The sequence below is a fragment of the Drosophila yakuba genome, chromosome 3R, assembly GCF_016746365.2.
Source record: "Drosophila yakuba strain Tai18E2 chromosome 3R, Prin_Dyak_Tai18E2_2.1, whole genome shotgun sequence".
In the NCBI taxonomy this organism is placed as follows: Eukaryota; Metazoa; Arthropoda; class Insecta; order Diptera; family Drosophilidae; genus Drosophila; species Drosophila yakuba.
In genome coordinates, this window is record NC_052530.2 from 10,961,022 (window position 1) to 10,973,396 (window position 12,375).

General features: G+C 41.8%; 4 protein-coding genes across 4 annotated transcripts; 1 reads left to right on the forward strand and 3 right to left on the reverse strand.

Moving 5' to 3' along the window:
• Window positions 1–695: 695 nt before the first annotated feature.
• Window positions 696–1,723, reverse strand: LOC6536338 (chymotrypsin-2). The gene is made up of 3 exons (XM_002096886.3): window positions 1,592–1,723; window positions 1,061–1,423; window positions 696–998 (listed from the first exon to the last, which is right to left on the reverse strand). The coding sequence occupies exons 1-3, from the start codon at window positions 1,721–1,723 to the stop codon at window positions 696–698; spliced, it is 798 nt and encodes a 265-aa protein (XP_002096922.1).
• A 505-nt stretch (window positions 1,724–2,228) lies between these two features.
• On the reverse strand, window positions 2,229–3,354 carry LOC6536339 (chymotrypsin-2). The gene is made up of 3 exons (XM_002096887.4): window positions 3,096–3,354; window positions 2,667–3,029; window positions 2,229–2,603 (listed from the first exon to the last, which is right to left on the reverse strand). The coding sequence occupies exons 1-3, from the start codon at window positions 3,228–3,230 to the stop codon at window positions 2,301–2,303; spliced, it is 801 nt and encodes a 266-aa protein (XP_002096923.1). The 5' UTR covers window positions 3,231–3,354; the 3' UTR covers window positions 2,229–2,300.
• Window positions 3,355–3,406: 52 nt separating this feature from the next.
• On the reverse strand, window positions 3,407–6,076 carry LOC6536340 (serine/threonine-protein kinase ULK3). Its single transcript, XM_002096888.3, has 7 exons — window positions 5,879–6,076; window positions 5,663–5,811; window positions 5,075–5,299; window positions 4,284–5,014; window positions 4,041–4,225; window positions 3,899–3,985; window positions 3,407–3,516 (listed from the first exon to the last, which is right to left on the reverse strand). The coding sequence occupies exons 1-7, from the start codon at window positions 5,963–5,965 to the stop codon at window positions 3,418–3,420; spliced, it is 1,563 nt and encodes a 520-aa protein (XP_002096924.1). The 5' UTR covers window positions 5,966–6,076; the 3' UTR covers window positions 3,407–3,417.
• A 478-nt stretch (window positions 6,077–6,554) lies between these two features.
• LOC6536341 lies at window positions 6,555–8,627 on the forward strand. The gene is made up of 7 exons (XM_002096889.3): window positions 6,555–6,638; window positions 6,886–7,021; window positions 7,084–7,222; window positions 7,283–7,412; window positions 7,525–7,619; window positions 7,850–8,086; window positions 8,146–8,627. The coding sequence occupies exons 2-7, from the start codon at window positions 6,948–6,950 to the stop codon at window positions 8,245–8,247; spliced, it is 777 nt and encodes a 258-aa protein (XP_002096925.1). The 5' UTR covers window positions 6,555–6,638; window positions 6,886–6,947; the 3' UTR covers window positions 8,248–8,627.
• Window positions 8,628–12,375: the final 3,748 nt, after the last annotated feature.

Sequence of the window (12,375 nt, forward strand, 5' to 3'; positions counted from 1 at the left end):
AGCCGACGGGTCGGATGAGCGATTTCCATTCGGGTCGGGTGACTTCGTATTGGTCCAGTGACCCAGTGCTGCTCAAACTGCTTACTTCTTCATTTTGGTGCTAATGAAGGTCTGCAGCACAAATATTTATAGTCAAGGAAGTTGCATGCATCCTTAGACCTTTAGAGGCCATAATGAGGGTGATGAAATGTATGTTTTTCATTGCGACTGAAAGTGCATATTCTGCAGTCCAGCTGGAAGCACCAAAAATCTTTTGTTCTTACCATTGATATACTCAATTTGAAGTGCAAAACAATTAAAAAATAAAACATAATTCACTTCGGCCATAACAAATAATATAAAATTATGTTACATATCAATTTTAATTACAGTTTTAAGTGTACTATAAACAAGCGCCAATTTTAACTACAGTTTGATGAGTACTATAAGCCACAGAACACTGCTTGAAACTGCTTTAACTGCTTGATAGCCAAAACCACTGCTTGGGCGCCAAATCTAACTCGTTTCATCAGAAACAATATGCTAAATTTATAGCTAGTAAAATAATTCTCAAAATTTATTGCCCCCCAAAGCCTTTATAATAATGACACAGATAATTAGCTTATCGCCCCCCAAGGAACAAGTAAAGTAATCTGCCAATCTGATTATTTATTAAGTGGTTTCATTTTCCATTTATTGCACAATATACTTTATGACTAAGCCAATAAGATTTGGTTGTGTTTGATCCAGTCAACGTACTCGCTAACCTTACAGTAGACACCCGGATAGGGAGCCAGGGTGCAGGGTTTCACGCTCCAGGACACGATGCCCACCTGCTGGCCATTGTAGATGAGCGGTCCACCCGAATCTCCGCTGCACTGACCCTTTCCACCTTCGTCTACTCCGCCGCAAATGTGATATCTGGGATCAGTTTGGCCATTGTGACGGGTGGTACACTCCTCATCCGAGTAGATCTTCAGTGAAACCTCCTGTAGGGTGTTCTGCACACTTCCATAGGTCTAAAATAGATTATACTATGAAATAATCTCATTTAAAATCTATTTTCCGACGAATAACCCACATCATTGAGACCCCAACCGATGAGCACTCCCTCAACTCCGGCATCCGATTGAGGCACAGCGAACGCCAGAGCTGGCAGCTCTACAGGAGCCACGGAGACACCATCGAACTCAAATGGTTCCTGCACCATCAGCAGCGAGATGTCATTGGCATTTTGGCGAGTGGGATCGAAATCCTCGTGCTGGATGATCTTCTTAATGCCCACCACATTCGGACCCAAGGCACTTATGTTGGTCACTCCAAACTGAATCGAGAGGGTATCTGCAGGACGTCCTTTGGTGCAATGAGCAGCGGTCATCACAAAATGTTGGGAAATAATTGATCCTCCGCAGGAATGCGAGCCATCATAGCTGCGTAGGGATACCTTAGATTTGATCCAGAATACAACGGTTTAAAATGTAGAATCTTTTCTTTTCGAATTGATTATAAATAATATTTAATATTCTACATATTTTTGAGTCACTTCTCGGGTCGTTTCTTTTTCTTATAATTTTTTCCAATTCCGATTATAGTTCACTTTACAGTTCCTTACCACAAAAGGATACTTCAGCACGCTGGAATCCGTACCATTGACCACCCTGTTTGTGGGAGGCGCGGCCTGACCAACCGCAGTAATGGTCAGTAGAGCGATTAAAGCCAGACTGAGATCTTGATTCGACAACATATTTGGCCAAAAAATGGTACTCCGTGGTGGGCTACCGTTTTTATAAGCTCGCCGCATATGAACGATTAATATTATTTACGACTTTAGATAGGAGGTTATTGAATCTGTCGACATTTGTATAAAATGGTACTCGTCGGGCCACCAAAGCATTTAAAGAGAAAGCCAAAATGCGCAAAATGAAATGGTATTCCCAACCACTTTAATTGTTAAAAATAAAAGGAAGCTATCGGACATAAGTATATATTTACAATAAAAGGAAAATTAGCACATCTTTTGTGATTGCATATATGCAGTAAGTTGTAGTTAAATGGTTATGCAATATGTTGTACAATTATCACATTTAATTTAATAACAATGGCAAATAATAAGATTAAGGAATGATTAAATCCAATTATAGAAAAAGGGAACCTACCCCCTATATTATTTTTACACCCCTTATCAAAGAAAACAGGCAAATCCCGAGTAACTCACTTGACACCGACTTATGGCTCAAAAAGGCGACCACTTTAATCATTCAATATCAGCTTTATTTATTGCAGGTATAGGCCATACTCTATTCACAATGATAGTGCGATGACTAGGCCAAAATGATCTGGCTCTTCTTGATCCAGTCGATGTACTGGCTGACCTTGCAGTAGACACCCGGATAGGGAGCCACGGTGCAGGGCTTGATGCTCCACGACACGATGCCCACCTGCTGGCCATTGTAGATGAGCGGACCACCGGAATCTCCGCTGCACTGTCCCTTGCCGCCCTCGTCCACGCCTCCGCAGATGTGGTACCTGGGATCCGTTCTGCCGCCATGCCGTTCGGTGCACTCCTCGTCGGAGTAGACCTTCAAGCCCACCTCCTGCAGTGTGGATTGGATGTATCCGCCAGTCTAAAGAGATGTACACTGAGATTAGAGCCTCTGACACAAATTATGATCGTAGTCAAAACCAACCGCATTGAGGCCCCATCCGATGAGCACTCCCTCGCCACCGGCATCCGTTTGAGGTGTGGCAAAGGCGAGCTCCGGCAACTTCACGGGTGCCACAGTGACGCCATCAAACTCGAAGGGTTCCTCCACGAGCAGCAGTGAGATGTCGTTAGCATAGTTGTTGTAGGGATTGTAGTCCTCGTGCTGGATGATCTTCTTCACGCGCACCACATTCGGACCGGTGGCATTAATCTTGGTCACTCCATACTGAACGGACAGGGACGAGGCCGTGCGTCCGTCCGTACAATGGGCAGCTGTCATCACAAACTGCTTGGAAATGATGGAGCCACCGCAGGAATGCGAGCCAGAGGAGCCACGCATCGAAATCTTTAAGATATTAAGGTAAACACTACTTTCATTCATTTCACCCATTTCAACTTTCGATCAACTTACCACGAAGGGGTATTTCTCCACGCTGGAGTCCGTGCCATTGACCACACGTCCCATTTGAGGAGCACCATGGGAAATGCCCGCCATGGTCAAGAGGGCAATGATTGCCGACAGACAGAGATCCTGATTCCGCGACATTTTCTCAGCTAAAAATGAGCACCTATCGTTCGACAGCCGCTTTTATAAGCCTTCCGACATTGCCCATTCATGTTGATTACGATTATTTACAGCAATTGATAGGACGAGATTATAGCTTCGCGATGAAAAGAGAGCGCCACTATCGCGTTATCTTGACCAATATCAAACGAAACTGCTTCGGTTATCTTTAAACAATTTTAATCAAATTAAGCACTATAAACAGAATGAAATAAAGGAGCGGCGGACTTGACCAGCCCTGGAATGTGATGGTTCTCAATGAAGTGCGCTTAAAATAGAAAATCAAATGGTTTAAAACTTAACAACTGTTCTCAGGCTGCAAACAAGTGGGTCAGTATACAAGTAAAAGGCCATCGGTGTTAGGACTTACATAACAATTACGAATAGGATTACCAATACATACAGAATAGGGTGTTTGGGGAGCGTTACAAATAGCGGTCATGGTACTGCTGTACATAGAAAGCGAATCTAGTAGAGACATTTGTATATCTGTATATTGTATATAAGATCATAGAAGGCTACGTGACTAAGCGATGCTCCTCGCACATCGTCCTACAAAAATACTCTAACAAATGCGCACCAGGCGCCCAAAATTGCTCATCGAATTCAATTCAATCTTTTGTTGTCTACTGTATGCTGCAGCTGCGTACCGTGGACAGCTTCTGCTCCTCCTCGTCCAAGTGCTTGGCGCTCAAAATGCTCTTGATGCTCTCCGCCTCCTTCATCCAGAATTCCAGCTAAAAATCGTTGTTCATAGCATAATTTGTTTGCTTTAAGTGCCATTTGGCTCACCTGCTGCAGCAAAAGATTACGGCGTTCGCCCTTTGGTTCATTATTCACAAACGGCACCAGAATGCCCAACGCCGAAGTGTACGACTCCAGTGCTGCGTCCAGCTTCCGTTCGTAGAGGTAAAGCTCACCCTTCCGTCCGATTTCCAGGCCAGTCTTCAGGGACGGACTTGAGTTCGAAAGGGCATCTAGAATGGAGGAGCGGTATTATAAATGATCGACTCTACAACACAAATTATATCATACATAGCTGTTTATAGCGGGCATCCGGCTCCAGCATTTCAGCAACCCGCGAGCTGCTGGGCTGCGCAGCGGGCTCTTGGGAAGCTGAAGGTGACTCTTGGTTAGCTGTGGCAGCTGTAGCCGCCTGCCGTTGCCGTTCAGCCAACATCCTGTACTCGTCCTCGATTATGCAATTCTTGATTTCCTCGGCGCGCTTTGTGTAGGACAAGGCACGATTGCGCAATGCCAGCCGCTTGGTGGCGTCCGTCTCCTCCGTGATTAGCGGCACAAAATACTGCAGGGCACTGCAGTACAGATAGTAAGCCTCCTTGTAGTTGCGTTTCTCATCGTAGGCGCATGCCTGCGTGACCAGATCAATGGCCTTTTGCAGAGTGTGCTCCGTGGGAAACGTCTTGAGATCGAGAAAAGGATGCGCAAAGAAGTCCGCAAACGAAATGCGGGCCGTGGGCTCGTGGGCCAAAAGACGGCGCAGGAGATCATGGCACTCGTTGCTGATCCGAGCGTTTGGTGGCAGTGTTATGGCCTCGGCCTTTCTGATCCTCAGCAATAGTTCCTCAATGGTTCGCGAGCTATACGGCGCCTTGCCGAATAGACATTCGTAGAGGATCACACCGATGCTCCAGAGATCTGCCTTGGCATCGTACTGATGCTTGCGCACAATCTCCGGAGCCATGTAGAGCGGCGATCCCTTCAGCTGTTGATTGATTTCGCCCAGTTTCAGGTGCTGAGCAAACCTACAACAAATTCGAATTGTTAGTACAAAGTATCTATTGTTATAATACTTTGGTAACTACCCAAAGTCTGCCACCTTCAGGGACACATTGTTAGCTCCGCGGGTGAGCAGCAGGTTCTGTGGCTTCAGATCGAAGTGGGACACATCGTTGGCTCGCATGTACTGCACAGCTGCCGCCAGTTGGCGCAGAAAGTAGCGACAGGTGCTCTCCGGCAATGCCTTCTTGGTTCGTATAAAAGCGGATAGATTGCCGGCATTGCAGTATTCCAACACAATGTAAATGTTTCTGTAAAAAAGCAGAGATTAATACTTTTGTAGATTGCATTGAAAACCGATTAGTTCTGCTGATATTGGTCAAAACTGGATGAACTTAGCACCAATAATAATTGTCATATAAAGATAAACTAGCGACATGAGTTTTACCAGTTACTAGTAACCGAGCCTGCCTTAACTAGAATTATTATAAATAATAATCATTAAAGTTGAAGCACTGATATTAACGCAACCACATATTTATGACCTACACCTATAGAGCTATCCAGTAGTTTCGATTGTAAGCTAGACCTGTCACCATAAGAGGTACTACATATTGGCTAATCCTGCTAGAAGGATGAATCATCGACTGATTGTATGGAACGATGGTGTATACTTGTCGTCCCAGAAGAAATCCTGTAGCGTCACAATATACTTGTGCTTGAGTTCCCGGAGGAGGCGTATTTCGGTGATTAGGTTTTCCCGCGAGGTTTCCGACAACGTCGACATTTCCACATACTTGATGGCGTGATAAGTGCGCTGTTTCTGCAATGATAAAACGTAAATATTAGACCCTTGGCGCTATGTGGTGTGTATGTAACTGGTGTCCCACTTTGTGCCGCGCTTTGTATACGGTCGCATAGCTGCCCGCTCCGAGTTTTTCGAGAATTTCGAAGTCCGTGATCCGCGGCAGTGACATGTTGGGCCGGTCATCTAGTTCTGATACCAAATATGTTCAAATTTAAATGTTTATGTTTTCCATTGGTCGATTGTTTTCGCCCTCCTCTGCTCACACAAACACACAGAAGCACACATACGCGCGCGCAATCCAGGGCTTCGCAATAGTTCCGATAACGCAGTCAAGTTGCTGGAGCTAATCGATATCAATTAATTGAATTCAAACTATATTGCATTATAAAACAATTAAATTTCGTTGAATATATTAAAGTTTAATTAGGGATCAGCATTAACATTATTACACGCGGATTCAGCATATATGACTGAAGTTCGTTAATGGATTTTTATAAAACGGGAACAAACCTCAAATATATAATGAACAAAGGAGGAACCTAATTTTATTTTTAAATTTATAATTTTTTAAACTGCACTTCTCATAACCATGAAAATCTCAATTACAAATACCAATACAATCAATTTTCACAAAACCATTACATTTAAACTAATAAATAATTAGGCGCCCAATTGAACAGCTGATTTGACAGTGCTGCCCATCTCATGCAGTATCGATAGCACTTGTTGCTCTATCGGTATTTCCTACTTTTCTTTAATGCATCCCTGTAATTTACTAAGCCCTGATTCGTGTGTTTTGTTTTTGATGCGTTGCGAGGTGATTAATATTTCGATTTTTAGAGGTAAATAAATGCAAAGGCATTTCAATTATTGTTTTCCGGAACCTCTACACACCCTGCAACAGCATAACACAGCGATTTATAAAGTTAACCAACTTTAAAAGTGCTAAAAGCGCGACCAAAGTTTTTAGATATGTTAAGCCTCGCTTGACACACCCAAAATACACGAATTAAGCAAACACGCCCTGGTCAATAAACGAAAATTAATAAAACTCGCCTACTAACGGTTATATTTCAAATGTTTTATTAGCTGGTTGAAGAATTGATAAAGGACTTCCCTTCTTATACACCTGACGAGACTTACAAGGCTTCATGATGAATTACGGCAGGAAAACGCCCTCCACATATCGGTCCAATCCGTCGGTTTATTCCCATGCCACGGGAAGGTAAGTTTGCCATATAATCTTCATAGTAATATGTCGAAGCTAATAGATATATATCCTTCCAGATCGTCGACGAATTTACACTCCAAGATGTCCCGATCCACGCGATCCGTCAGGATTCCGTGGTACCAACGACCGTTGCTCAAAAACAACCAGTATATCGACATACAGAAGGGTGCCATGCTGGTCGGATTGTTTGCCATTGTAGGATCTGAAAATCCTTATAAAGAATGTCTTTTTGTGTAACATAAACCCCCTTTGCAGTTCCTGTCCCTCTTCACCATCGCCACGAGCATCTTTGACATCTACTGCTATGCGATGGCTGCGCCAGGATCCACACACTATGGCTACTACATCATATCCTATGAGTTCGTCTATGTGGGCAACAAGCATGGTAAGCTTATTTGAGTATCCTACGATTTTATTGAAATGTCTTTTTATGTCCTATTGGAAAACGTGTTCTAAGCATAGAATATCCTTATATAACCCACCTGATTTATTTTAAGTTCGCAACATGCTGATTGTCTTTGCATTGTTCTCGCTTATCATGGCGCTGATAAACTTTGTGACCAGTGTCCTTCTCTGCGTGGCTCTGCGCAAGGTAAGTTTTAGTGCTGGGTATCCCACAGTTGTTGCATGCAATTCATTTACATTTTTCATTGCGCGAAAGCATAAAAAACTGGGAGAACAGAAACGCTTACTGAGCAAAAGGGTAACATACTCATCCTGCACAGTCACAACCAAGAAATTAGCACATAATCCCATTAATTGGCAAACGAGTTTTTATGTAAAAACCAATTATAATATATGTTTTTTATGATGCTACCATAGGAGTACGAGAGGAAGGTAATGCCCTGGCTGTGGTCCTTTGCCATATTCACGGTTTGGCGGGCTTTGGCACTGATCTTCTTTGCCATTGTCAATGATCTGTACTTTGCCTACAACGTGCTGATGGTGCTTTTGTGGACCATTTTCTGTGTGTTGTGTATCTATGGATGGGCCTTAGTGTACTCTCTGTTTTTGGAACTGGTGGATCTGACCAAGCTGGAGGATCTGGCTCATTTACGCGTAAGTTCACTAAGCAATCACATCCAAAATATGACTAATGATTCTATTCACCTTTTCAGATGGGCACAATGGCCTCCCTGCACGCATCCACCGCCAACTCACTGGCAGGATCGCGGCCAACCACCCCACACAGCACCGTGTCCACCATGCCCGTGGGCTAATAAAAGTATTTTCCATCCATCTATGGGGCTCACAACGAAATTGCACAATCTATTCCGTCCGAAAGCAGCACAAGATTACCCTGATGCTTCGCACTCAAACATTGCTTAAACTATAGTGTACATTCCATCCACCAGTTCAGTGCCTTAGAGATGCGCCTCTCGAATACCACAAATTTTAACCGCGAATCAGCGTAATTAGTATTAAGTCTATTCCGTCCAAACGCATACATATGTTTTTTGTGTACTGTTGAAGAATCTCTGCCTTTATGTATGTCAACATATCGTGTTTTTTATATGCATATATAGATGTACAATCCGAATTGTAGCTATGTATCTAAAATATTAAGCGACAAGCAATATAAAAAATACGAAACCAAAAATATGAGTCTAATGACTCTGATTCTGCTGAATCCGTTTTTGGGCGTTACCCAAAAACGCCCACATTTGACAGCAGTTCATCTGAACTCGTCTGCGTCAAGCGATAAAATGTCTGATAACCTATTTCACTGGATTTTCCTGAAACGTTTTTTTTATATAAGCAATTTTAAATTAAATCCTTTAAAAGTTGCTTATAAAAGTTCAATAGATGTTAGAATCCTAACAAGATGTTTGGATTTTTGCCATTACCATAAATCGAAAGAGGATCCCACTATGTGCACCTGGAATTTCCTGGCCCCCATTAATCTTTGAAACACAATTGCTGGGACTTGTTTGCAGCGTTGAAAGTCAGTGCTCTGGTCATTAACACCCGAAATTATTAGCCACACACCGCAAAGTGGGGCATTTCAAGTACACACGGGCACAAACAAACATTCGCCGTGGGATGTGCGGAGGCCAAACGAAGTTCAATCAACTGTTTTTGTTAATCATTCCATGGATGACGACAACTCCGGCGCAATTTGTATGTGTGCTTCTATTTGCTGGTGGTGATAGAGCTTAAGCTCCTTTTTCCCACCCTATGTCACATACATTTTTCTCCTCTGCTGAATATTTTCTCATCTTCTAAGAGCATTCTGGTTTCCTCGTTCAAGTGGGGTAATTTGAACAATTGCAATTGGAATTCAGCTGGAAAACAAACTACGTCATCGAGTGGCGATTCTTTGTGGTCTTTGTGCTATCTTATTCTCGGGGTTGAAGTTTTTATCTTTTTTATAGCCATATCTTGTGCAATTAAAAAATGAGCCAGCAACAATATCTATATTAATATATTGAAATAAAGTAAGCACCAGTTTACAGTTTATATAAATTAAACTATAAACTTAAAGTTTAAATTTTAAAAGAAAAGTTAACTTTTTGTTTGGATAAATGGTTAAAAAAAGTAAATTTTTGCCAGAATGTTAAATATTTAAATATTTTTTTAATTTTCTGACGCTGCTTTCAGAGTGCGTAGTACTCTTGTTTAAAATTTCTACCCATGGTCCTTTGTCTCTCATCGATGAATGTAGTTGTTTCTGTTGTTGGTAGAACGCAATTTGTTGCATGCGCCGCTGCCTTATCCAGCAACAAAAAAAAATGCTGCGCAGCAACAACAACCCCGTGTAAGCCAGGCCAACAATAACAAAACATCTTGGCCAGGGGGTCGGGGTTGTGGTTGAGGGTGGGCCGTTAGCAACGTTTCATTGTTTACTGCAGTTTGCGATTTGGCTTGCTACGCATTAAAGTTCAGCAAATTGCGTTGCCTGCGAGTCCAGTGTTGGCCTTCTTTCTCACTTCACCATAACTGCTTATCATGTGCTATGAATGTAATGTATGCATTTTTACTGTAAAGTTAGTAAGGATCATGTTTATGCGTCACAAGTTACGATATGAACATTGTGATCCAATCAAATGTTACCTAACTACTATTGGAAAATATAAATACTTTGTAATACATAATATGTAATACATATAATATGAAATGGTATCAGTGCAAATATTTGTTCACAAAATCAATTTCAGATACCCTATCGCAAAAACGCAGTTAAGTAATTGCCCGATTCGCCATCACTCACACAGCTGTTGATCGCGAGGAACTGTAAATGCACCTGTCTCTCTCACCAGCAGGTTGAATGCACCACACAGCGAAATGGTATAGGCGACGCGAGAAAGAGAGGGCTGTACTGGGGCGATTGTGTGCCAAAAATACACCAAGCTTGGCTGCTCCCTCTTTCTATGGTTGTCCTTTTGGCCCTCTACCTCTCCTCCTTTCTCCTTCTCTCTTTCGCCTGTACACTGCACTTCTTCTTCTTCTGCCACAACCTTGTGCATGTGCCCACATGTTTACATAAAGTGCAACTGTATGCACGAAAAACGTTCACCCTCTATTTGTAGCTCCAATTGTATCAGCATAATTATAGACACCGTGAAAAAAGGGGGATTGTTATACAAAAAATAAAAGGAAAGTAATAAGATGGTAGCTTCTTTCTATTAAACAATACAAGGTAACTATGTATTTATGTACTTCCAGTACCGCTAAATTCTGCCACTATGTACGTATAGACATACACATATTCCCCAAATCAGAGCACTTAAATAGATAAGCACGGAGAATTTCGAATGGATCGGAGGTCTTAACGAATTTCTGTATTGCTCGTGGAGGGCAGACAGTGAACATTTGTAAGGCGCACCTTGTTATCAATCACCTCTTTTACGCATTGTTTGGGGCCCCTTTGTATCTCCGCCTCGTCTCGGTTTCTCTTACAACTGCGTCGTTTTGACTTTAAGGGGTATGTTAAGCGGTATACATGCATACATACATACAATGTATATATGTATGTACATACATACTCTATAAGGTTTGTGGCTAATAGCTGATGGTAAACAAACTGCAATGCAATGGCCAAATGCGTTTCGGATTCACCACGACTGTTAGACACCCCCAACTCTGTTATCTCCGCCTGCAGAGCGATATTTTCGTTTTCCACCTCACGCGCGGTTGTTATTGCTGAAAACAGGAAATAATTTTCGTTTTCTATAGAAAACACTGCTGGCAGCCGTCGCTGTTGCGTGTCTGATATTTTATTTTTAACGCTCAGCGACTTTATACTACGTTGTATTTAGTATCGCTCGCTTTTAAGTTTGCCTTTTTACGTCTCGCATAATTTTGGAGCTTTTCTGCTTGCAGCCTTGCCTTTAAGTTTACAAAGTTCGTTAGCACTAGCGTGTTTTCACTGTCTGTTCATTTAAATTGCTATTATTTTTGTTTGTTCAATTTTATTTTTTGTCAACGCGACAAGGTTAGTGCAGAATCAATTTCGTAGGCAGGTGCGACCTTTGATAGCTGAAATATTTTTCGAGAAACTTCACAAACTGATACCTATGTATCTACGTATCGTAAATGATATTTTATATTATTTATATAAACACGATCTCGTTGGAGCCTATGACCTCTAATTAAGCGAATTCTTAGCCCGACTCTGGCTTTTTAATTTGCTTTTGATTTTAAATTTGCTTTGCGAGTGATCGCAAAGAAATAACATTTCGATCATGTGAAAACGTGGTCGCGTTCAAGCTACACTCTAATATATATTTTAAAGATTTATAGATTAAAAAGTGATTCTTCCTCAAATGTATTTAACATTTTATGACACCATTTTGTAAATACAAAAGAGGTACAAATAATGTTATAAGCTGGAATTGGACAAAAATATATTTCAGTGCTGTACAATTTTTTTTAGCACTTTCTTTCAAAACTAATCAACACTAAACATTTGCAAGGTGACATTACGTGTGCTTGATTCCATTCTCAGTAAGCACAAAACACTTTATTAGACGACAAATGTTTCTGCCAAATCGGTTATTAAATTAGACAAAGTGCATTTCAAAACGGATATTCTCTTGGTAAGGGTGATTTGAAAAGCAAATTGCAGGCCTGTTAAACCGCGGCGGAAACTCACCACGGCCAGCCAACAGCCATTTCACAATATGGCACTGTTATCAACAAGATTACTATTGGGGAAGACAAAGCAACTACCATACGCTGGCGATTTCTACATTAATAATTTTGTTTCCCGTTCGGTGAACGCATAGAAATTGATATTAAAATGATTTTTTTAAAAAGTGCGCAGTTTGCAATGATGACGCAGCAGCGCAGTTTCGCTCTCTGCGTCTGTTAACACGCTGTAGCTCTCTTCTGCCTGGCGAACAATA